Here is a 26,939-nt window from a genome sequence, read left to right on the forward strand (position 1 = left end):
ATCCACCTTGATAATTATACGTTAATGTAGTATCCATGGCAAAAATTAAGGGGACAAATTGTTCAGTTTATTAAAAGTCCATATGCAGTATTGGATGCTTTGGATTGGGTCCCCTGGGACCTCAACACATTTGTGCTTTTAAAAACACTGATCAACACAAACAAAATGATTGGCAAAGTCATTAAAAAATGAAAAAATAAAGAAAAAACACTTATCAGACATGAGAAAAAACATACTTCTGGTGTCTGCACGGACCATAGTTGGTAGGATGTGGTTTTAACAATGCTCAGTTGGTACTAAGAATGCAGAGATGGTTTACCTCAAATTGTGATCCTACCATCTAAATGTCAGGGCAGAAATCAAGACTCGGATCAGAAAACACTTCTCCAGCCGTCCACTTTCTAATTTCAGTGAGCCCATTGGAAAATCAACCTGAGGTTATTGCTCTTAGCTGACACAACTGGCACCTGATGTGATCTTCTGCTAATGTAGCCCATCTACTTTAAGGTTGAATGTGTGATACTCTTCTGCATCCTTTGGTCGTAACGAGGGGTTATTTGGCCGTTCTCCTGTGACTTCTGCCATTTTCACCCAGATAACTGCTGCCCACTGGACATTTTCTGTTTTTTGGAGCATTCTTTGTGAATCCTAGAGATGATTGTGTAGGAAAATCCCAGCAGGTTAGATGAACCCATCTGGCACCAACAACCATGGTCAGTTTGAACTTCAGCGAGTCATCTTTACATGACTACATGCCTAAATGCAATGAGGTGCTGCCCTGTGATCAGCTGATTAGATATTTGCATTAATCAGCAGTTGATCGGGTATATCTAGTGAAACTATATGGAAGACGTATATAAGTGTAAAGTATATAAAACATAATCATTGCATAAGGAAGGAAAGAAACTTGAAAACCTTTTCACCTATTGTTCAGAAAGACAGGGGCAGAGTTGTTTGCCATATTTGATCAACATCTCAAGTGTGTGGGAGGAAGGTTATCGACTCCTCTCTTTACTTCAACTATCACATTTTGGTACGCGACCATCCTGCTGGCAAGCTGAAACACACACTGCATTCATCTCGCAGGTCAGATGGATGTATTATTGTCAGCCTGTAGGTTGTTTTTTAAACATGTGAGTGTCAGTGAACTCCTCATGAACTCCCAGGAAAGAGGTGTGGGTGTTGCATGGACAATGATGTATTCCTTTAGTCAATTTTAGGGCATCGATTGTCTTCTATTTTTTATCCTGATGAAGAAGCCAGGCACAGAGTCCAGAAACACTTAGTGAAACCTTTGGTTAATTTTTTAAGCTATAATAAATTACAGACCCAGAAATCTCTTCGTAGATTTCAGATAAAACCCTGTGCAAAAAGTGCAACAGCAAAATGAAACATTTCTATCACAGAAAAAAAAAACTTTAAAGCTCTAACAGCGCAGTAGCACACAACACAAAGGTCAAGGGTGACTGAGATAATAAACTGAGCTCAGACATGCTGGGCACAGAGTCTCACAAAAGCTTTTATAGACGTAATAGATCAGGACTGCATTTCTATCATTAACTGGCCAGCAGCAGCAGAGTCCAGCATGCTTTACCCAGACTGGCCTTCTTAATGCACTCACATCTTTTATAATACAGCTCAATGGACTAAAAACAAACCATGCTACAGGGCTGACCCTTTATTTTGTTTACCAAAAAAAATCCAAAGAAACCAAAGAAAATATAATGTAATATTCATTTAAAACATTCACAGCCACAAGAATTACTGCAGGCAACATCATACAGTTTTGTGTGCAATATATTGTGCATGCTTGTATGTTGAAGGCTCTGTTGTTAGTCTCACTTGCAAACTGCTCACGTACAAAGAAATGAACAGTCTGTCATTTTTATGGCAGTTTAATTTAATAAAGAGAGATATATCAGCCAAAATTCTAGAAAAACACACATTACATAAAGTTATAGATCAATTTACATGTCATTGAGTCAAGTAACACTTTGATCCACTACAAAACAGCCACAGTTCTAGCTCCCACAGTTACTGATAGTCCTGATCTCAACTCAATGTGTGTATAAAACACGTCCATCCATAGAATCACTTTCTTCCAATCCAACCTCCCCACGACCAAGGGCCAGATCAAAGAGCTGTGAAAGGATGTGAGGGACGTGATTGCAGACCTGCATAAGGCTGGAGTGGACTATAAGACCATCAACAAGAAACTTGGTGAGAAGGTGAGACCTGCTGGTCTGATGATCCAGAAATTCAAGAAATATAAAACTAAAAAAAGTCAGAAACTACATGGAAGGAGCTTATTAATGAACTGAAGACAGTGGGACCACAATCATCAAGAACACCACTGGTAACCATGTTGGTTTGAAAACTTACAGCACACACAAGGTCCCACTGCTCAAGAAGGCCCATCTTTTGTTTTTCACTGAAAATCTGATTCGGAGAAGGTTTGGGAGGAAGTGCTGTGGTCAGAAGAAACCAAAACCGAGCAGTTTGCCATGAACTCAGCCCGCCATGGAGAAAGAGAAATGCTGAGCATGACCCAAAGAACACCATCCCCACAGTCAAGCAGGGAGGTGGAAACATTATGCTTTGAAGCTATGTTTCTGGTTACAGGATAACTAACCACGCTGACGGGACAATGGACATAAAATCTTAGATGATCTTTCCTGAACCAGAACACTGAAGATGGGTCGTGGATGGCTCTTCCAGCATGACAGTGACTCAAGAAGGATCACATCCAGGTCATGCCTAGCCAGTCTCCAGACCTCAGTACAATAGAATATCTCTGGAGGGAGCTGATGCTTCAAGTTGCTAAGCAACACTAAAGAAACCAAAAGGATTTAGAAAGTTTCTGTAAAGAGAAGTGGGCCAAAATGAGATGTGTGCAAACCCAATGACCAACTATAAGAAACATCTTACTGCTGTACTTGGCAACAAGGGTTTCTCCAACCTCCAGTACTACATCGTTTCCCTTCACGATCAAATACTTATGTCACTAAATAACATTCAAAATAATTGATAGTTTTTACATAATATTTATTCCTCTAAGGATTTTTGAGCGGTCCTGGGTTCAAATCTTTCATTTTTCAGCCTTTCTGCATGGTGTCTCCATGTTCTTATGTGTGAGTGGTTGTCTGTCTTTCTGTGTTGGCCATGCAACAGTTTCTGCAGGGTATCAACTAATTATTTCCCCCACTGAAGTACTTGCACACTCACATGTTCTGGAAAGAAAGCTACAATAACACATGCTACTGCGGCAGTGCTCAGACACTTGCTATGTGCTACTTAATGTGACTTGCTTCTATTTACATTTCTCAGTTACCTCTCTTCATATCTAAACGACTCATTAATCTTTTTTAATATTCTCGATCTAGTGAAGCCCATGAGCTTTTTTCCACAGCAGACATCTTGGATGTCATCTCCCTCACCTATCTTAAGTTTGAGCCTTTAATACCTGTGACTTTGAGCAGTCTTAAGGTAAATCCCCTTGTTACAAGTGTGAGAATGCATACTGCAACGCTCATTTTCATACCAGGGAGACAGGGATTGTTCCCACACCAGCCTATATGCTGGCTCCCATTTTCTATCTAAAGCACATGCATAAATACATTTTTTTTAATTAAGAGTGTGCATCACACGGTGTAATGAAACCTCTTATTAGTTCCGGGTCTTTATCACACACACACACACACACACACACACACACACACACACACACACACACACACACACACACACACACACACACACTAGGGTCATCATTTTGTCATCTCTGCTGCTGTGGCGCTGTTCCACAGGGAGCCTCCCGGGTGAATTATGGCTCTGCACACATCACATTACAGTATAGCCGGTCTGTAATGTGTTGTTGAGCTGGAAAATATAGCTGTAGCCAAAGGGCCGAAAAACTAATTTTCTCGTGTAATGGGAGGGTTTTTTTTTTATGTATGTATGCAGGACAAAGCTGGCTCAGAATTTGATGGAAGCTGAAGTGAAAATGGAAAGAACAAAATCACCTCTCCTCCAAAATTTCTTTGCATGTATTCTGCAAAATAAAATTTATCTGTGAAAACGGGGGAGAAAAGGGTCGCTCGTCCAAACCGCCCTCCCCAAAGGTTAAAGTTGTGCTGTTAAACACAGTGCAGGTGGGGGACAGGTGTGTCCTGTATTTTTATTTTTTTTTACATTTAACTTCTCCTCTCTCTCCTCCATCTCTCTCCCCCTCGTGATTCCGTCTCGGCATTAACAGGCTGGATTTTTTGCCTGAAAACCGAGGACATGCGCGCTGAACAGGAGGAGGAGGAGGTGGAACACACGATCTGCTTCCGATATTTTCTGTTGACTCCGTGATCACTCAATTATGGTGCGGAACTCTCATTTTTCCATCTCCTGTTTTTTTTTTCTCTTAAAGCGGGGATGTGAGGAGTGATTTTTGTCCCTCTCTCTCATTTATACAGACTAAACTTCAGTCATTTCACACTTTATTTAGTTTTATTTGGTGGCAAGATTCCTTTTTTATTTCTTGCAGATAAGGAGTGTTATTATTATTATTGTTATTAGATTTTTCTAATAATCGATCGCCCCCGCCGCCACCCTGAAGTTCATCGTTATTATATTGGCCGCCGGGATGGTGGCCTTCATCGGAGCGGTTATCTGCATCATCGCGGCTGTCCACACCGGATCCTCCAAGGCTGCTGCGGCTCAACAGCAACCAGCAGTCGACAACCACTCGCTGTACCCGGACGCCGCGGCGCAGACACCCGCCGCTGCGGGCTCCGTGGCCCGGCCCGGCTCCCTGGGTGCTCTCCACGGTTCTGAAACGCCCGATTCAGAAGCGCCTACCTTCAACATTGGGCTCGGCGGGCTGGACGGGGTCACCGGACTCACCGGACATGACCCGACCGTCAGTCGGCTGATCTGCACTCCGATCCCAGCCGGGGAGTGCAACCCGAAAAACTTTCAGCAACAAGCGGACGACCCGTCGTTGTACGCAGGCGAAGACTGGGGCTACCTCCGCACCACCGCGGAGGAGCTCCGGCAGAGCGTTCTGCAGCAGAAAGACCAAATCTTAACAGACCAGCGGACCATAAGGGAGCTGACGGGGAAGCTGTCCGAGTGTGAGAAGGGGCTGGACGGGAAAAGTGGTAGGAGCAGCGGCAGCAGCAGCGCGGGAAGACGTGGGAGCTCCGCGGCGCTGCGAGGAGGAAAAGGCGCGGCGCAGGAGGCGCACCTGGACCGGATCATGGTGCGGGACAGCCCGTCTGCGACCTCCGACGGTGTCCACCTGCTCACAGTGCGAGCTGTGGATGAACTGGAGCAGGCTATAACTCAGCTCAAAGACCGTATAGAGAAACTGGAGGTAGGTAGAGTGTCGAGAAAAGCACACAAACCACACTCTGCATACAAATCAAGCAGCACTTGATCGAGGTGTAATTAATCCCAGGGAGCAGTATTTAGTCACCACAGGCACCTGAGGGCACAAAGAAGAATCTCCACAGTGTAAGACTGATGGAGAGGGAGCTGTTTTAAATATTTATAACACACTCCTCCATGCTGGCCACTGTGAAGACACCTAGCTGTTTATTTCTTCTTCACTCTAGAGCTCCCTTTAGGATTTATGGATATGACCCATGAAAACAAGGGGTTTATTTTTTTCAGTGAACTATCTGCTACAGTGTTTGTGTCAGTTGTTAATAACACCTAATTTTCTCCATGTCATCACACCTGACATATGTAATGAAGCCCACATACACTGTTGCTAATTCCAGAACTGAAATGATAAAATAATGGAAAGAGTGAAGAGTGATGCGTGCAGGGAGAGCAGGAGGCAGTGAAGGAAAGAAGACAGCAGAGTGACATCAAACACGCTCTTACTTGACCAGATTCAGATGAAGGATAACCTCATTTTGGGGCTAAAGAAATGACATGAATAATTCAGGAGGTTCCTGTTTGTTTGGTCCAAACACAGGCTGATTGTGTTTCCCTGCAGTTCTGCTCCTCTGATGTAGTTTATGTAGGACATGCTTGTGTGGTGGGTCACTTCCTTTGTTCGGTCTGTTGTGTCTGCATTGCCACTGTCAGAGAAAACCTCTATAGGATGCATCCATGTGATCTGTCACACATAACCTTATCACCCTACACTGCTGTCAGACGACTTTCATCCCTGTTCTCACAGAACTTAAGTTGTGCCTGAGTTGAATTCCTGCTCTGTTGCTATTTTATCTCTTGTTTTTTTCTTTCGCCCACGTACCCCCCCCAAACTGTTTCTTCCACCATCCAAGTCACGTACAGGTACAGCAGATTTAGATTTTTTTTTCAGACCTTGCGAACTGGTGGTCAAAGGTGGAAAGCACTGGTTAAATCCCCTGAACCTAGCTTTCTTCTTGCATGTGGTCTGCAGATGTTGTTTTGCATCATGTCTAGTCTGCTGCAGCTCCTAATACAGCCAGCTATGCCCAAATATTTGTACAGCCAGAAAAACAAAAAGGAAAAATAACTGTCATGATGTCTCCTCACGTATCAGGAGAGCAATTAATCTGAATTGAACATATCCCATCAGCATTAATAATAATAATAATAATGGATACTTTATTGATCCCCATGGGGAAATTACTTGTTTTTCTCTGCATTTGACCCATTCACTCAGTGAAGCAGTGGGCAGCCCACTAAGCAGGCGCCCGGGGAGCAGTGTGTAGGGACGGTACCTTGCTCAGGGGTACCTCAGGGTAGCCGTTAAGTGGATTCGAACCGCCGACCTTCCGATCATGGGGCGACCACTTTACCTACTGAGCTATCCCTGCCCCACACATTAACACATTAGCTTCAATATATTACAGCAGAAGCACCACACAGTGCTTGAAAATTTAAATCAAAGAGCCTTCTCGTTCTGGGTATTATTGTCTGTATTATACAGTAAGCATCAGTTTTTTACTAATCATATAAAATAAGACATTTCTTCTCTTAAACTAGTGTGCCAGGAGCATGAATAAAAATATTTAATTACTGCAGAGGCTGACTTGACTTTTGCTCCAGTGCCACTGTGCGTGCTTTATTTTCACTTGTGTTTTTAGTAACGTATTTCAACCACTTCTGAATGTCCTGAAATTTGCAGGATGAGCTCTAATTTGGATGTGCTGCTGATATTTCATCTGTGACCAACATTAGGTTAAAACCTCACATGTGAAACTCGGTCTGCATTTTGCTCAAAGCACTGTTGTGCTTTTAAATACAGCCTCACAGACAAAGAAAGACACACAAAGAAATATGGCAAAAAAAAACCCAAACAAACTCTCCTAATCATCTCTGAGATCATGCCAACAAATGTACTAGCAGTTACAGTTGGCGCTGCAGTACAGACTTATAAAGCAGAACTAATGTGAGCATCATTTTTTTTAGGGTAGCTCAGGTGGTACAGCAGGTCTTCTACTAAAGGTGGTGGGAGGGGCAGATCACCAGGGAGGCAAAGGGAGCGACTGGCACCCTGACTAGACCTCTCGCCCCATCTTTGGCCCCTCATGTAAAATCTTCTAGATCCGCCAGTGGTTGGTAGTTTGATTTCTCGCTTTTCCAGCCTCTAGTCTGCAGGCCAAAGTATCCTTGGGTAAGATACTGATCCTGAAATTGTTCTCTAATGTGTGAATGTTAGATATAAAACACTTAAGCAGGAAAAAAAAAGAGTTTTTGTGAATGGGTGAATGAGACAAGTTGAATACTGTTGGCTCCTTAAGTAAAGTAGAGCTGTGCTATAAACCAGAACCAGACCAGTTACTATTTCCCATAATATTAACAATGAATGAAGCATGACGATACATCTGTTTCAGAATCAGCGATTAAAGCTTTTTTTGTTTTAGCTTGACGATAATGACATATTGCAGCTTTCTGGAAAAAGCCTTGCTGACAGTTTTATTGCTGATTTTATCAGAAAATGCACCCAGTCCTGCAAAGTGGTGTTTTTATGGCTGGAGAGATTGCTAAAGTACATCTTAATATAATGCTGTGAGCATTTCATTGGAAATTCCATCTGTCATCTATCTTTGCTCCATCAAAAACCTTGCATATGCATTAAAGCTGCATATACATGTTCAGCGTGTTTCTCATGAGTATAGTATATTTCCCAGGCATCTCTGTATATTTAGACTGCATATACCATGTAATAATGTGCTCGGGGAACAGCCTGGACAAGCAGGTTTGAGGAAACTTGCTGAGTCTTTATTTACCTCAGTGCTTCCTTTGTGGTTTGAGTGTTCAGTGAATCACGTTAATATGGAATTGTGAGTTTCTGTTGTTTGGTGTGTGATACCTAACTGAAAAGAAAAAAAAATTCTCTTTAGACATGAGATGACTCACCATATTTAGCAACTCAATAAACATTTTTTTGCCATTTTCTCTGGAGCAACAAGTGCTATTAAGTTTAGACTGCTTTATTCATGCTTCTGTTGTTTTAGTGGAAAGTGAAGCCTTAGGATAAATTATGGCCAATGAAGGAAAAATTAGTCAATGTTTAGCTGCGGTGAACTTAGAGATTCAATAAAGATGCTCCCTTATTCGCAAGGTGTCACCACAGCAGGCAGACTTTTTACTCTGGATGCCCTCTCTCACACAACACCAGAGGGATTTGTGTCTCCTTCTGCATTTGAACTGAGGATCTTTTGCTTGCTAGGCAAATGTGTAAACCACTATACTGTGGCGCCTCTAAAACACAGAGATCCACTATTATTAGGAATATAAAAAAAAAACAGTTTAGAGGAATATTATATAGAAATACATTTATTTAGAATTTTTGCCAAGAGCTGATATCATCTAACTCCCTTCTATCTGCCTGCTTCGTACTGACCTGGCTGTCTGAAGACTGAAAAAAAGCGGGCGTGCTCTGTTTGCAGGTAGGCTGAACTGAAGCAGGTGTTTGGGGAACTGGAGACCAGCTCGCAGTTAGAGTTTAGTAGGGCGTGTGGCAGACAGAGAGTGGGCAGGGAGAGGAGCTGAAAAAAGCAGAATAAACCTTGATGCAAAATGAGTCTAGTCAGCTGGAGTAAACTTACAAAGAACTGAGACAATTTGCATGTTAATGATCAAGGAACTGACCTCACAGCCCATTGTTCTTCAAATGTACATTTATAAGCTTGGGGAAACCTGCAGTCAGCTGAGACTGAAGACGTCACTTGGATGACTAATGAAACGTTTCTCCCACAAAATGTTACGTCCAGATGAACAGAATCAACCTTTTGGGAACTGAGAAAGTTGCACTTATCCAACAAAAGGCATCTGGAAAAATTGAAGCTAAGATACTAGTGAGGATAGTGATATACAGTATATATACATATGAGTGAAGCAGGGACAAATGTCTGTTAAGATTGATATACAGTATATATACACATATATGAAATAAAAAGCCAAAGTATAAAAATAAAATGTTCTCTTCTTATTGGAGTTTGTGCCAGACTATTTTTGCCTGCATGCCAACCAAGCAAACTGTGCAACAGGATAGAAATAGACTCACACACGCTCAGAAAACATGCTTCCCAAAATGCTGATGTGTTCTTTTAAGTGGAAAAAAGGTTAAACCTATCCGCAGCATATAAAGACTCCTTATTAAATCAGTCAATCAGTTCTTTTTCCTTTTCCCCAAAACATAGTTTTAGTGTTAGAGTTCAGAGCTAGGGTATACATGAAGTTTGGATAAAGAACTTGTTGCTGCTTCTTTTCTTTTCATATAATACCCATACTGCTAGAATTACTAAACAGAATTCCATAGAGACTGTGCACTTTTATTTCATCCTTAGACTGTATAAACCACATTCTGACCAAGTTTTCTTCCACTGACTTCCTCCTCTGCAGTCAGATATTGGCCCATTTCCTCACAACCAGACAGACAGCAACACCTCCGGAGTGCCAGAGGAAGGTGGGATGTCTGGCAGCCCAGAAAGGTTGCCTGATCTTGGGCACAGAGCTGGTTCTGACAGCTCCTGGAGGATGGACGACTTAGAGGTCGAGCTGGAGAAGAAGGTACAGCTTCTCGAGAAAGAGAGAAAAGCCTTGAGGCTGGAAACGGAGAAACACAATCAGGAAATCGAGCGGGGCATCAATAAACTACACCACCGAATCTCAGGGCTGGAGGAAGGTACGGCATCATTGCAAAGGGGGAAAAATGGAAGAAAAAAGCAGAACATTCGTGTTTGTGTGCAGGCGCATTTTAATGTGCCTTAATGAAAAAGAATTTTAAAATGATGAGAGAAATGACGAGTGACTGATTAATCACTCACAAAATGAATTAAGTTACTAATGATGAGAAATAATCTGGCATAAAAAATAACCCTAGAGGTTCGACTTTCTTTCGCTTTTAATCAAATCAAGCCATGGGCTTTCATTATAATGAATAAATCATGTTCAACTTGTGTAAAAGAAAAAAAAGATGAGAAAGACTATAAAATTCATACCCAGCTTAAAAAACACATCAGATGCTGTGACGAAAATGCAGTTATATAATAAAAGCTGGGAAACTGTTTGATCTGCTTAACTGGTTTCTGGTTTCTGTCACTTCCCCAGGTTTCTCAGGGCATTCTTTCCCAGAGGGATACAGATTGTCCTTCCCAACACGGACAAACTACATGTACGCTGTTGTGACGCACTCCATGCCAAAGCTGCGGGCCTTCACGATCTGCCTGTGGCTGCGCCCCGCGGAGAGAGGCATTGGGACCCCCGTGTCGTACGCTGTCCCCGAACAGCCGAATGAACTGGTGCTGCTGCAAGGCCTGCACGCTCCTGCTGAGCTGCTCATCAATGACAAGGTACTGAGAGTGTCTGACAGTGTGGGGAGTGAATACTTATTTCACAACTTCTCTGTAGTCCTCTGGATTTTCAAGGAAGCTTCTCAGCCTTTTTTCAAATGATTTTTCAGTTCAATTCAGTTTTATTTATATTGTGCCAAATCAGACAACAGTCACCCAAATGTGCTTTATCTTGTAAAGACCCTACAGTAACAGAGAAAAAACCTCAACAATCAAGGTTCAAGGTTTAAGATTCAAACAACCACCTTTGAAAAGCAGTTGGTGACAGTGGGAAGGAAAAACTCCCTTTTAACAGGAAGAAAAGGGGAAGAGCAGCCATATTCTTTGACAGCTTGGGGGTGATGGGAGGAAGACAAGGTAAAAGACACACTGTGGAAGAGAGCCATGATCTATTTGATGATTAGAACCTTAAAGGCACTCAAAGCCAGCTTCTGTTTTCTGGATGGTTCATTCTCATGTACAATGTTTGCCACTAGTGGGGTACATAAAAACCATAAAAGGGTAATGGTTTAATCCACTAGTCAGCTGGAGCCTTTCTGTGTGGAGTTTGCATGTTCTTCAGGGACTCTTCCAATCCCCGTCCAAAGACACGTTTGTTAGGTTAACCTGTGGTTCAAAAACAGCTATAGGTGTGAATGGTTGCCTCTCTGTGTGTTAGCCCTGCTACAGACTAACGATCTGCCCAGTGTGTACCCCACCTCTTGCCCTGTGACAGCTGAGAAGCTGTTAAGAATAGATGGATGGATCGATAAAAAATTATAGCCTAAATTTGAATTTCTACTGTCTATTGAGGAAGAAAAAGTGCTTTGAATTAGCATACAAATAAGCAGAACACATCAAACGAAACAGCCAATTTAGACAAGCTAAATAACCCCATTCATGTGTTTAAATGATAAACTGAGATACCACCTTGGGTTGCAGGGTAGTGTAGCGCAGTGCAGTGGCTTTAGGCACAATCCAATGAAGTCATTATGGTAATAGATGCCTGGAGAAAAAGTTGTGTGTCCTTGGAGGTAACAGAATGTCTTTGGTAAGTAAAAAGCATTATAAGAGCCATCTTTAGAACTTTAGCATCAAAAGGTGTCTAAGGGCTTTCTTATGACTTTAGAGCTGCATTTCTTTCATGCAAATGCAATCTCAGCACAAGCTGTCTGATGACCCGCCTTACCTTCAGAACTGTGGCACTCACAAAACCTCTCACAATGTCATCTGCTTCATCTGGACTGCCCTTTTGTTCCCCTGCTCTTAGGTGGCTCAGTTGCCTCTGAACCTCTCCAGGGGCAGCTGGCAGCACATCTGTGTGAGCTGGACACAAAAGGGAGGAGTGTGGCAGGCCTACCAAGGGGGGAGGCTGAAGGGAGAAGGTCACGGACTAGCCGCTGGACATCACATTCGACCTGATGGAGTGCTCATTCTCGGGCAAGAGCAGGTGAATAAAATACATAATTAAGTAACTAAAGTTTTAGCTGGTTAAAAGCAGACAAGAAGCTTAGAGAAAAAGTTCGTTTGGCGAGTCCTCCTGAGTACAGCGCTGCAGTCAAAAGTTTAGCCACTGCGGCTGTGCCTCTGCTCACCTATTGGCTTCTCTGTTAGCTATAATTAAAACTAGAAAAAGAAAGCATCAGTGACTTTGAGAAAGTAAGTAAATCCATGAATTATATTTTCTGCTTGCCTGCATTCAGATAGTGTGCTAAGATGTGATGCTATGAATGAGATGTGTATGTGTGATGGATACAGATCTGGTAGTTAAAAGAGCCCGCCCCACATGTCTGCTTTTGTTTCTTGGCTTGTGTTCATACTGATCACCACATCTTTTTCATTTCCCAAATTCAAATCCACGCTCTTGCCAAAGGCAACAAAAAAGCTAAAACTGTGCTCATAGGCATTAGAAATAAAAGTACATTTATTTTAGGTATGTGTATTTTTTTTCTCCAGGATTCTCTGGGTGGAGGTTTTGACTCATCCCAAGCCTTGGTTGGAGAGTTGTCCCAGGTGGGTCTTTGGGACCGCGTCCTGACGTCCAACCAGGTGGCCAGCTTAGCCCGATGTGGCAAAATAACCCAGGGCAGTGTGATACCCTGGGCTGAGAATGGAGTTGATGTTTATGGTGGAGCAACCAAAGACCCCGGGGAGCCTTGCAGTAAACACAGCAGGAGTTCTCAGTGAACTACAGGGGAGGGTTTTGAAGGGAAAGATTCCACATCTCCAGTATTACCACTAACAAGGGACGTTCTAAACAGTAAAAAACTTCTAAAACTGTGTGGCATTGGATAACAGTTGTTTAACATGGAAAAAGAAACTAATGGCATACATTTATATGAAGTGAGAAGGGGCTGAGACACCTAACAGTCCAACAGATGCTCTTATCATCTGGAAGGTTGTGCAATACTAGATAAATACAAATGTAGTATACAAACAGATTGTATTTTTAAAGTACATATAGTCCATTTCTTAAATTAGAATATAAAATGAAAATTACAGTGTAGATTTGCTTACTTAAAAACAGCAGCTAATAGCTATTGTTAGCAGTAACAGTAGCTAATAGCTAATTAGAACTTGTATAACTACTTAGCTAAAATGCTACACTGCCATCTTTAAATAAATAAATGATTCCTCATTTTACAAAACATACTTTCTTGTTGGGAGTTTTGAGTAGAGGTATTTGAATGTTGTAAAGCAGCCAGCTAACTTAGCGTACCAAACAATTTCTTTACTTAGACATGAAAGTCCTCAATCACTTGTGTTCAGTTCAGTTGAATTTCGTAGATCCCGAAGGCTGCAGAATTAAATGAATTACCACCGAAATGCATTTTAGTGCCAATACATTCAATACTGACAGTTTTTAGTTTTACATATACTTTAGAAGTGCTTACGGCTAATAGCTGATGAGTATTATTTAAAACGGAGTTATCAAGTTCTAATAGCTTCTGTGGATTTCAGTGTTTCTGTAAAATACCTGTAGTGGGTTGTTGAGGTAGAGAAAGTTGTCATCATTTGGAAGTTCAGGGCAATCCAAGCTTCTTAAGTTTTATTGGGAAAAATAACAAACTCCAAAAAGTTCTGTTAGTGTGTATATGGCACAGTAAATGTGTTATAAGAACACACAGAGTGAATGGGTGTATTGTAAAGTTTAATGAAAGTAGAATTGTGCTATATAAATGCAGACCTCATTAACAAGAAAAAAAGGAATTACATCTGATGTGACAAGATTTGCAAGAAACTTCTGATGATTATCCAGCATTGTGAAAGGTCTTGATTTCGCTGTAAGACAACTATTTACTCCATAGATTTTGTACAAAATACAATATGAATGAGTTTAATGGCAGATACTGTAACTTTTGAAGAATGGCAGATGATGTATTTCGAACACTTTTGCTAAGTTAGCCAGCTGCTGCAGTAGTGTTAATTATATACATTGTGTGAGACTGGCAATCGCCTTTTATCAAAGTCTTAACAAGAAAGCAAATAAAGAAAATTCCAACCTGTGGAACTTTTACTTAAATCAGCTAAAAATAGTGGCTATGATGTCATTTAGCAGTCAGAACTGTGCAAAAATTGAATTTTTCAATAGCACTTTATAATATGGCCTGTTACTAACAGTTTAATTCTCTACCATAAAATACCATAAAATGCCATTTTATGGTATTTTATCTAAAATTATAATGTAATTTTTTAAACCTATAAATACTTAGATTCACTAAAAAGGGTGGTTATAATCCAATGCTTGTTTTCTTAAGGGTTTTTTTTAATAAGTAGGAATATGTACATCTATTACCAAAAATTCATCATGCGCACCAAAAAACTGACATGTATTTACAATTTAAGGTTGGAAGGTTAAACCACTCTATAATATGGGCTGCATCCATAAATGTACTGCATACTAACAAAATAAACTAAAGAAATATCATTTGTGTTTGTACCGAAACATATGGAACTTTCCACCCACCTAAATTACGTACTTTATTCCTTAATTTATTACTTTATTCTTTTTTCTAAAAACTTCACCCCCTTATTGTCATTTGAAATGGAATACTGTTAGTCGTAGGCTGTATTATAAAGTGCTACTTTATAAGCAACTTTTCCATTTATTCATTTATTTTTAAGCTGCCACATTGTATGAAAAATAATGAGTTGATCTCAGTCTCAGAGATCTGACCTCTACTATGAAAGCGAGAGGTTGTGTCAAGCCAGCAGAAACCCAGCAGGGTTGGGCAGAAGTTAATTAAGGGCTGTGACTGCTTTAGAGTTTAAAGTCAAGGTAAGGTGATGAAAAATGCTGGAGAAAGTGGTAGGAATATTAAGCAGTAGGTGGCAGCCAGGAGTAGATGATGAAAGAGAATGAAAAGAGAAAGTGGGGATAGAGATGGATCGGATACTTGTTATAAGTGATGCTACATTGTTTTCACCCCTGCATGATGTATTCATATGCTTTTATTGTCTTGCCACTGCAATGTGTTGCTCACCGATTTCACAGAAGAGGACAGAAGCGTTTGCATTCATGCAAAGGTGGCTGTCTGTGTGTCTGTCTTTAAAGGTCAGGGGGGTCTGTTTTAACCCCTAATTACCTGAAATTACAGAAATATTTTTCCCTAAGGAAATTCTCAGTACAAACAGAATGTTTTTAATGTCTTTAATGTTTTTACTCATTTCTTGAATACATTTTTCTCCATTTATGTAACCTGAGAAATTGAGAAATCAAGGTAAAAATACACCCAACCAATAAAATCTCAAATGATCACACTATACCTTATCTTCTTTAAATGGATAGATACATAAAGCCCTGCACATCTACATTCTTAGATACTCTTTGATTTTAAACATGCAGCCACTCAGTAACACGGGTGATCTGATATCTCTGTGTTGGTGTTCTTCCTGCATCATCATAATAACGTTGATCCAGTGATGTTGTCTGAGCATTCAGTTAGCAATCGAAATTTAAAGAAGTAAAGTTACTTTCTTTCCAAGCTCTTTAACTAATGGCATACATTTGTATGAAGTAAGAAGGGGCTTTATGGTTCCTTCAGAAACGCTTAACGGTCCAGCAGATGCTCTTAACATCTAGAGAGTTGTGCAACATAAGATAAAGATAAATGTAGTTTGCAAACAGATTGTATTTTTAAGGTACATATAGTACAATTTCAAAATGAACATATAAAATTAAAATTATTATATTGCTTATGTAATGTTAGCGGTTAGCTATCCGAAACGCTTATGATTAGCTAGCTTAAAAGCTATACTCTTACCTTTAAATGAAGGATCCTACATTAACACGGATGATGTCTCCGCGTTGGTGTTTTCCCTGCGTCGTCACAATAACATCGGTCCAGGATCAGCAGACCAGTGACATTGTCTGAGGTCACTGTTAGCATTAGCCAAGAAGTTAGCTAATGCTTCTAAAAATTATCACAAAAACTCAACATGAGCAACCTTTAGAAAATAGCAAACCCTAACTTGATGATATATTTATAATACTTTATGACTTAATAAATTAAAAAAACATAAAACGAAATGCCCCTCGTTAAACAAAACTTTCTTTTCACCATATTGCAAAGCTATGACATCATAACATCCTGATGGGTCAGCTGCAATGTTGATTTTGGACCAACATTATTATGATGACGCAGCAAAGCTAACAACACGGGGATATGAGATACAGTTAGTAACTATTTCAGCTGTAATACATTCCATGCATGAGTTGTACTGTTGTTTGTAATATGCCTTAGTGAGTTTCATAAAAATCCACCTCTAACCATTATTCTCGACTGGTTTATGAGACATGCTGTTGAATGCAACATTTCTCTCACACTAGCTCTCCCTAGCATACAAAAAAGATCCTTAGTGGAAAGTGCCTGCCAGGGTGTTTGTACCCATGTAAACAAATCATCAAATGAATTGTCCTGATGTAAAATTCTCATCGCAAGATATTTTGAGCTAATTAAGCATCTGCATTTCTGTGAATTCCCCGGGGCTTTTTTGAAGACGTAAGAGGTTTGAGTAAACATTTGAAAACGCCGTCACTAATTGAAACGTCTGCACAGTGCCGCCAAACTGGTGCTAAATCAGGTCAGAATCATCTTGCTGTGGCTAATAGTGTCTTTGATGATGCCTCTCAGTCTGCAGTGGCGATATTATATGTCATGCTTGGTGTCTGTTCAGCTCCCGCCTGAGCTTTGTTTGGGCTTTTTGATAGTAGTGTGGAGTTATATTGTTTACAGCTACTGGAACTGATTCTTTTCCATTGTATGCATTGGTATCTGTCTGATTTAATGTTGTTGAAATACTGTATGTCCATGTCTTGTGTGGTGTTGTATTGTTCTGCACATGTGCCCTGTACAAAACTCAAATCTTTATTAAAGTAATAATTTTCAGATGCAGTTAATGTCATCATTTCATATCAAACATTTTCTACAAAAGTGTAGTAGTTAATGTCTATTGAAACTATGAGAAATATGAAGATTTTGTTCACAGACACACACACAAGCCCACAAACACACCTGGACCTGGAAAGCAGCAGAAATAAAACCTGCTGGGAGAGCAGACTATTCTATAGTAAGACAGGTTGGCAGAATGCAGAAGAAAAATCACAGTTTCTCCAGCCATAAAGAAGGAAAAAGAAGGAAAAAGAATCATCCTTCTTTGCTTGCGAGGTTAATTAATGCATAAAAAAGCCTTATAAGCAAATTAAAGGAGAGAGTTCAAGGAGAAAAAAAACCCCCCGGAGTCTTTTGTCTCAAGTGCAGCAAGATTATGTAGCTAGATGAGTAAACTGAGGAACTGCGAGACTCAGTGAGTCATTTGTTTTTGTAGTATTAAAATGAAAAGATTATATTTCTGTAGGAAAAAGACATAAAGGGTTTATGACCTCATTACAATGAAACACCAACAACAGCAGTGCCTGAACATGAAAGTGTTTTGTATCTGTAAGAAGAAAAAACAAAACAAAACATCTACCACTGACTTAGCACATTGGCTCCTACGGTGCCGCTTTAACCAATGCTGTTAGAGCACTCTCAGTGTTACGTCGCGAAAATACCCCAGTGCTGTGATGTCACTGAATATATTTGCTAAGTACTATATTGATTTTTAATGTACTTGTATTTTATGCTGGTTTCTAGTCTAGTGCTGACCAAAAGTAATAAATCTAACAAGAACAAGAGAACTCAAAGAGCACATCTCCCCCTGAAGGGCAACCTGCTGATGTCAGCCTGCTTTTCTTACAGTGCGATAGTGTCAGGCTATTATGACGTCACTGTGACATCGCAGGTCGCCGTATTGAAAAAATAAACTGTGTTGTACAGCTCTCTTCATGCTCTGTCATATGATATATTACTCAATATGGTTTCTTGAAATTTTGTTTGAAGGTCAATTTGGGCACTAACAGTGAAGGTCAAGGTCAAATGCTCATTGTTAAGTTTGATGATGAAAGAATTGTGGGTAAGATGATGTTTTACTGTTTTTGGTGTGACCTCGACCTGATTTTCACCAAAATTAAATCAGCTGGAGTTGTTTTTGGTATCTATCATCACACAAAATGTTAAATATATCTTGAAAAATGTGGACGATCGACTGCTAACAAACAGGCAGAGACAGATAAACAGACAGAACTGATTAAATCCTCTCTCACTTCAGGAGGAGAATAACAGCAGTCATTGTTCCCTCAGCTGCTAGACTGCAGAAGCTACTAGATAATCATTAAAATAGAATCAATTTATTAAACTTTTAAAAACTGAAGGCAGTGTGGCTTTGCCTTACACCTCTGTTCTTTCTTCCTAACACTGAGCAACTCATTCAACTGGAAAAATCTTTGATTTGAAGTGTATAGTCTTAACAGCATTGAGATCATTTTAATGCAGAATTATGTTTATTTAGTAAATTATGGTCCAAAAAATAAAACAAAATGCTACTTTGTTAAAATGCTGGGTTGTCACATTTGTGAGATGAGGCTGTCACTCTGAAGTAGTCATTTTAACCAAGGAGTTTGTAGTCACTAATACTAAACATACAGTTAGTTTTTCTTTTTCAGTATCTCTAACAGAAAAAATGACTTTTGTGTTCATAAATAAATCTTGACTGTACATGTTTTATCATCTGAAAAAGGGTCTCTTTCAAAGAAGCAAAAACATGAAAGAAAGAAACTTTACAAATGACATCTAGATGAAACGTGCTCCTCTTCCTCCTCACCTCAAGCCTCATCTCCTGAACTGAAGTCAGGGCTCTAAGACCGAGTGAGTGTTCAAAAGGTGAATGAATGAATGCGATTCCAACCTGACGATCCACAGAAGGAGGTGAACAGGAGGACAGGCCGGTGAGCACGGTGAATATTCAGATTCCAGAGATGAAACAGTGGAGTTGTTTGGAGATTCTTGCCAAGAGACCAGCCCGTAGATATTGACAGCAGCCGAGCAGCGATGGCGCAGTGAGGAGAACTGTAGACACAGGAAAACGTGGCAAGTACAACAATCTGAAGTGAAGACACAAGGTGAAGGAACGATGGTTGCTCATCTCAGTGTCGCTGTCATCAGACAGAAGTGAGGATCACTGACTCACCAACCCATATCAGACTCCTTTCACAAAGCTCTACAGCCTCCTCCAGAGTAAATACACTTGGAAGCTTCACACCTGACGTATTGACAGCTGAGGTAAACAGTGCACTGACAAGCCGACCCAGATAGCAAAAGACACCAAGTGGATCTGGTCCGTAGTCAGCGTGATCTCTGGGAACACTCACTGCAGATGAACAGAGTTTTTAAATTATTTGATTGACATAAATACATTTTGTGAGCTTTAATTAGACACAAACCCTTTAGACTTCAGTCTAAACTGATATGAAAGCAGTTTATTCTCATGTAACGTTAAGCAAGAAAGCAGGTAAAATGTCAAGAAAATAAACACTGTGAACTTTCCCCAATAAAGTATTAATTCCAATGCAGCTCTCTTTTGCTGGATTGGATAAAACCCCACCTGTGTGCATCTTACTGTAGGTGTGATGTAACTGTGCAATCCCAATGCCGATTTTTCTGTGTATTAGAATAGAATTTATATCTCACTCACTGTTCGCTCTTCCTCTGCTCTGCCATCCTCCACTCTCACCCTCCACTCATCTTCTCACTCCTCCTCCCCTGCTCTCACGTTACAATTCTTTTACACTCCCTTCTTCTCTCCTTGTTTACTGTGACATGCTTTTTGCCCAAACCCCACATTCCCCGTGTCCCATTTGTCAGCCACTGCCTAAGCCAAGTCACCCTCAAGTTTACTGTAAAAAACACACCCTCCAAAAAAACAGCGAGAGGGAGAGAGGAGCCTACACAGCATGAAGGCTCAAGTTTTCAAGATTGCTGTCAGAAAGCTGTCACTTTTACAGACTTGTTTGCAAACAATGAGGGAGGCATGTGTACAAGATTTGTAAAAACACAGCCATGAGAAGGGATTTAACAAAAAGTAACTCTATGTATGCTTCTTTGCCTCGAGGCATAAGTCATGGTATGACATTTCTGAGTCTTTCACGGGCCTGCTTGTACCACCACTGTGACGGTTTGACAATCTGTCAAGAGACTACTAATAAAAATGCAGCAATCATACCTGTAGGTGCAGGTAGTTTACGGCACTGAGAGGTACAGAGAAAAACCTGTAATCCCTAATTAGCACGACACAGATGAGCGCCGCTTTTTAACACAATCCTCCTTTTCAGCGGTGGACTTACATTTAAACTCGAGCAGAGGTTCTCCAGCTTGTGCCTGGCAGTCACAGTCAGCTGTCTGATGTCGCACAGTTAGATCTTAACTAAGTCAAAGCCCCTCTAACCGTGTTACTGTGTGGCTGCTGTGTACGAGGAGCTGCTTATACTCAGTACTGGGCTGGAACATCATTTTAACACTGATGGTATCCATCAGTAGCCACTGACACAGTCAGAATATTCCCAACACAAACCACTTTAATCCTGTCATGTTAGATTTACAACCATAACAGCAGTTACAGATGACACTCCCATCACTCCCCAATTCTCCCACAGCTTTATTTTGGTGCTCCAGTTTTCCACCCCCTTCTTAATGCCCCCTTATACCTTTCAAATGTACTTAGACTAGAACCTCTGTCTAAGGAGCTTTTAACCTTTATTTTTATTGCTACAGCTACCAGTGTCTTCCAGTTGGGTGATTCTCAGCTTCTTTCTTCGACCTCCGGGGTTCGACCACCCTTTAGTCGTTGCACAGTTCTGGGGATTATTCTGCCCCGATTTCAAACAAGGATCTGTGTGTTTTGGGGTCACCGCCGTGTCCCCCTTTTTGCCAAGAGTCTCTCGAACCTCGTTGGTCTGGTGTTCCTGGTTTTCGCCAACCCCTTCATGGTTATTGCTGTGTTTGTGGGATCCATGTTCTCCAGGAGCCCAAACGCCATGACACTTGACCCCAGTTGCTGTCTCGGCAGTCCCTACATCTGTCTCTGCTGTGAAGGGTCCTCACCTCTCCGGGTCCCCGTCTGGTGTCTCTTCCTTTCTCTGTAAGAGACAGAAAACCAAAACACCTCTCTCCCTAGCCTTGATAATCTAATATTGTTATCCATTGTTCTTCTAATGATTCAAATTTGGTTCAAAATATTATGTTCAGGACTTATTCTAATCATAATCTATGTGTGTGTAAAAGAAATCAAAAATTAATGAATCCTCTCTAAGTCTAACCCATTATATGCTTAAGTTTTACCATACCTAAATTATTAAACACAGAAATAACGTCATCAGATGTTCATAAAACCATTGTTTGATATTTGGACTCAACTCCCCCTTTTTGACACACTCCCCTGTGTCAATTCATTGGAGCTAGACAATTAAAAGAGAAGGTTAGTGACATCATATCTCAGAAAGTATCAGAAATTCTTCTCTCGAGTACCGTTGCTCCAGCCTTGTCATCTCAGAGGATCTTCAATCCCGAAAATTTCCCTTCTCCTCATGTAATAAAGTCTGTCATCCTTGCATGCCCTGGTAACTGGTCCATCCAGAGCCATATGATCTCAAATATACATACAACAAGCCAAACCACACCCTGGTCACACCAACCCTTTTCTGCCCTGAAGATGTCCAACGCCATCTTAGTCTGGACCAGGGTTGTAATAGTTTTGCAATTTTCATCAGTTTTAATCAGTTTTTACCAATTGTTTGCTAGTTTAGTTTAGTTTTTATTTTCTGAAAATCCTTAGTTTCAATTTAGTTTTATTTGTGTCTGCAATAATTAAGTGTAGCAAAATCCCAGTCCCATCATATCAGTCATGCTCTTGTGCTTATCCTTGGGTATTGTGACTATTAACTCTTGCAGCACCGGGTGCTCCCAATTTTGGTTCAAGTGAATTTACAAGCTTTGTGAAGGGAATTGACTCCTCTGCACACTGGAATAAACATAATCAACATGATCCACATTTTACTGCGTGTTATTTCACCATCTTATTGATTCAAATGCTCCATCCTTATGTGGTTTGCGACATTATGTTTATCCACTCTGTCTCTAAATGTTTGAAGAATTTTCAAGTTTGGGGTCAAATTTTAAGAATTTGACCATAAGTGAAAGTTATGGTGTCATCACCCCCTTCGGGGCTTACCTTTCCCAGTTTTGATGATATTCCTCCCTATTCTTTGCAAATACCCCCTGTTGGTGGCGAGAAACTGTTGGTGTGGTCAAGTGGGTGCTATAGAAACAACAGCTCAGGACAGAACAGTTATCAGTCATGTACTTCATACAAATTTTGCATATGTTTTATTTCATATTGATCCTCTGAGTGTAATGGTACATTTTAATCTGAATTTATCCAAACCAAACACAATATTTTTCTTTATTTACTTTGCTCTTGTTCTTTTGCAGTACCACATCCTATCAAATGTCCCTGTCAATTATATTCTACATTTAATAACTTACTATTTCAAATGAGAACCTAAATCACGTGGACCAATGTTTGTTATTGCATATCTCTATTCTGAATGTGGCCAGTCATTCATAGGTATTGTTAAAGTTTTGACGATTTTCCTCTATAAAATTTAATTGACTTTTTTACAGTGGCCTGCTGTGGTTAATAATAACATATTCCAGTCATGAGTGGTATCAAAAGTCTTCTCCACTGTAGCATTTGGCATTCCCAATAATATAACATGATACCTTACTCAAAACACAGCTAATATAGCACAGTTTTCTTAATGCAAACATCAGTAACTCAAAATCAGCAACCACAGTGTTAAGTCTGCAGTTCATACTTATGTGAAGCTAGAGTCTCCTCCTCCAGTCTCTCTTATCCTCCTGCTCCTGAAAAACAAAACAAAACAAAGCGAAGCATCCACCCTTCTCTTGCCGGCTGGGTGAATTGTTTATGAATTGTTTATTGGCATTTACTAATCCTAAAGTTGGTGCAGTCATTGTCTCAGTATCTAGTCAGTCAAAACTTTTAGTCGTCAGTCCATCACAGTCCATTCACATGCATACCTCCACACACATTCATACCAGATGTTGCTGATAATGGAGTCTCACGCGCAACCTATTCGAGCATCCATCACCAGCAAGATGACGTCATCATTTTAAAAGGAAAACAATTCCTTGTTGTTTTTTGGGCCGGATTGACTCGGTGCAATCCTTTTAGACTCAGAACTTCTCAGTGTTCCCTATAAGTGAATTTCTCCCAAGCCAATTACAATCATGGAGAAACACACTTTGCAACTGTTTTTGTAAGAATATTTCATAGCGCTTTAAATCTCAATCTTTCAGGCCTGGTTTAAAGAGCTGATTGTTAAATCATAAACTCACAAAATATCAAAATATCAACATATCACCACCGGTGGATCACACCTCTCAGATTTTCTTATCTCAGTGCACTGTAACAAAAACGAAAACAGACATAACCAACAAAATACTACTAAAATAACACAAACTAGGGCCCGTTGCAGACATGTCCAAGCATAAAACTATCCCTCTCTCGCTTACGAGAAAGAGCACAAGCCAAAGCTCACTGATAACATCAAACTAGCGCTAAGCAAAGCCACAAAATCAACCAGAAATTCACAGGAACGTTTTTGCTTCCTGCCGGGACAATATTGTGTGGGAATGAGAAGCTCAGGTGCCGTAACACCTTTTGTTCCTCCTTGAACCAAAACTCAATCACAGAAAATGCCGTACTCCGACCTAAAACTTACACTATTAATTCATCATTTTCACTCTGTGCCACTGTTCCTCATCAGGGCTGTGTGAAGCACAGCAAAGAACTCAGTCAAGGCCTTGAGCCATAAACAGACATCACGCACAGACATTGTTTTCATAACCAAACCGTTTTAGACCTTATTCCTAAAATCTACACAAATGCCCTCTGAGTGACATATAACACATTCTAAGTAATCAATGGAAATCAATGGCTCCTCATAAAAATTATGCATTGGGATGTTTGTGTGCAGCATTTTGCATATCAGCATAAGCAAAGCATTCTTCATTGCATCAGCGTGTGTGTGTGTGCGTGTGGATCACTCTTCATTGCACAAGCGTGTGCATGTGTATGTGTGCATCACTTCTCAGTGAATCAGCATTCCAATGTGTGTGTGTGTGTGTGTGTATGTGTGTGTGTGTGTGTGTGTGTGTGTGTGTTCATCACTTTCCTGTTCTGGTGTTCTGGGTAAACCACTGCCTGAAGCGTGCCCTGGGGTCCTGCCCCCCTCCTTTTCAGTTCGTTTGCGACCATTGCTGCTGCTGCTGCTCAAAGTTCAGTCCGTCCTGGTTCTGACCCCAATTGGGGCAGTCCTTTCTCCAGTGTCGATGTTCACCGCAGGTGAAACCTGCATCTTCTTCTGTGTTTTTGTCCATTCTGAGGTGCCTTCTGACCTCAGTTACTCCTCCTGTCTCAGTCACGCCCTTTTTCGCCGCCCGATCATCCGTGTTGGTCCATCACTGTCCTGCACAGTGTGAATGCAAAGTTATCAAGGTCAGCATTCTTTCGCTCGGCCTTACTTTTCATTCGGGCTTGGCGGGCGTCTCGTCACAGCTCTGTCAGCTGACGCAGTCTGGGAATTTTCCCCCGTGTAGTGAAACGGGCCTTAGGTTTAGTGCTCTCCGTCTCGGCTGCATGAGATCACATTCCTGCAGGTCTGTTGACATTCTCAGGTCGTTGTTGTGGGTCCAGCTGTTGCAGCATTTGGTCAGTGTCACATATGGGGGAGAGCAGGAGTCCAGTCAGCCTCGGCTTTCAGGGCCGGCAAAGCAGCCTGTAATTAAATATATATAGAGAAAAAACAAAAAAACAAAAACAGGCAAAAACAAAAGCAAACGAACAGGAAAATGATGTTGTGTTGGCTGTATTACAACGAGAGGGGAGAAACACCGGGACCAGGCCCTGTGTCAGCCTTCTCTCCCCCTTTTTTTTGTTTTTTCTCTCCCGATATAATCAACTCCTAACCCACCAAGTTGACAGGACAACATGCACCTGTTAAAATTCTTAAGATCATGTTTAAAAGCCCAAAAGGAAATTTTCTTTCATTCAGTAATCACTTGTATCAATCAATCAGCAGAAAACATGTCACAATTTGAATCTCTTAACCCCTAAATTTGTCGTGTCATCACTGGTTGGTCAGACCAGTGTCTTTTTCTTTGAAGTTAAATTGTTGTCCTGCAACCCAGAGGGTTTATTTGTCAGTAATGTATTTATCCTTTAACAACAGATGTATGTTAAGTTTCGCTGCTTTAGCCTTGCTGGAAAATCTTCACGTGTTCATGAGTGTAAGCTGTTTCTTCATTGCGTGTATGTGCATTTGTATAAAAGCAGGTTAATTTTATCTTTTCTCAAACTAGGCGTTACCTTAAAAGGAGCCTTTCTCTCAGATTTCTCTGCTTGTGTGTTTTTGTTTCACCTTTTTGTTGTGATGCTCCGGACGCCTTCCCAACCTCCACAAGTCCGTTGGCCCCAATTTTATGTGTTAAAACTTCTCTTAATTCCTCCTCTAATTCTCTCCTTGCTGCTGTCTTTTTCACAGCTGCTGATTCGTGCTGGGTGTGGTTCCCATTACCTATAATTTTGCTTCGGCCGCTGTGCTTGTGGGGGCAGTTGGTCCAGGTCCGCAGCTTCCTGTATTAACACACTAAGAGATTTATTTAATTTCATTTTCATCACATGTTAAACAGATAAGCAGGCAACACGCCTACCTTGACAGCGTCATAATTCTCCACTACACACCTCTTACTATCTCTCTTTTTTATTTTTATTTTTTTATTACACCACAGAGTAATACACCCAATTATGCCCGTCTATCTCTATGTGGCTCCAAATTCCCTCTTTATTTAATTTCACACTCGTCAGGGGACAGGCACACAACAATTTTAACCACTGAAACGAGGAATTTAACCTTTTTATTTCTTTACTAATCTAGACTCAACCTTTGTTCGCAAAATGTGTCTTGTTCTAGTCCGGAATAAATGTGAACCCGCGATTACGCTGCGGTCCCAGTGTTATTCCGTAGCTATGCGGGGGCCCTCACCTCCCCAAGTCACCACCTCGGCATCCGGACGCCGCCGGTCCTGCCCGCGCGTCCACGAACAGGAGGGTCGCCACTCCTAGGGCAAATGTTCCAAAGGTACACTAGGCATCAACCTTTGATCCTAAAATGTGTCTTTGCTCTAATGTCCTCCCATTCACACATCAACCGTCACTGTCACCATGTTCATATTTCACACACAGAAACACACAGAGAGCGCGTCTCACAAGCAGAAACACACACACACTGCAAAAATGGCTAGTCTATATTTAGGAAAAAAATACTACATTTGATACAAAAAGCACTGAAAACAAGTGAAATTATCTGTCCATGCAGCAAGTTTATTTTACTTAATAAGAAATCTTGAAATAAGATTTTTTAATCCAGAAATAAAAGAACACATTTGAGAATTGAAGAGGGTTAAAATAAGCTTTAAAGAGCTCAATTTAAGATAAAATTACTTGATATCAAGTCCCAAATATTAGTTAAATATGCTAAATTACAGTCTTTTTTTATGTTTTGAATTCTTACTTGCAGCAAATGAATGCACTGCAACGAGAAAAATAGTTCTAATACTATGAAAAACTACTCAATATTAGTGAAATATGATTAATTTGTTTCTTGATTCAGGTTGGCTTATCTTAAAATAGAGCCGAATCAATATTAAATCC

General features: G+C 40.7%; 1 protein-coding gene and 1 long non-coding RNA gene across 2 annotated transcripts; one reads left to right on the forward strand and one right to left on the reverse strand.

Annotated features, from left to right (window-relative positions):
* The first annotated feature begins 2,862 nt into the window (after nucleotides 1-2,862).
* On the forward strand, nucleotides 2,863-17,442 carry nptxra (neuronal pentraxin receptor a). Its single transcript, XM_080904792.1, has 5 exons — nucleotides 2,863-5,365; nucleotides 9,841-10,123; nucleotides 10,549-10,790; nucleotides 12,040-12,219; nucleotides 12,726-17,442. Exons 1-5 carry the CDS (start codon nucleotides 4,634-4,636, stop codon nucleotides 12,954-12,956), a joined length of 1,668 nt encoding a protein of 555 aa, XP_080760918.1. The 5' UTR covers nucleotides 2,863-4,633; the 3' UTR covers nucleotides 12,957-17,442.
* A 49-nt stretch (nucleotides 17,443-17,491) lies between these two features.
* Nucleotides 17,492-26,506, reverse strand: LOC308411070. The gene is made up of 3 exons (XR_013974334.1): nucleotides 19,842-26,506; nucleotides 19,338-19,517; nucleotides 17,492-19,216 (listed from the first exon to the last, which is right to left on the reverse strand). It is a non-coding gene; the product is annotated as an uncharacterized lncRNA (long non-coding RNA).
* Between the last annotated feature and the right edge of the window lie 433 nt (nucleotides 26,507-26,939).

Source organism: Rhamphochromis sp. 'chilingali' (genome assembly GCF_963969265.1).
Source record: "Rhamphochromis sp. 'chilingali' genome assembly, chromosome: 15".
Classification (NCBI taxonomy): Eukaryota; Metazoa; Chordata; class Actinopteri; order Cichliformes; family Cichlidae; genus Rhamphochromis; species Rhamphochromis sp. 'chilingali'.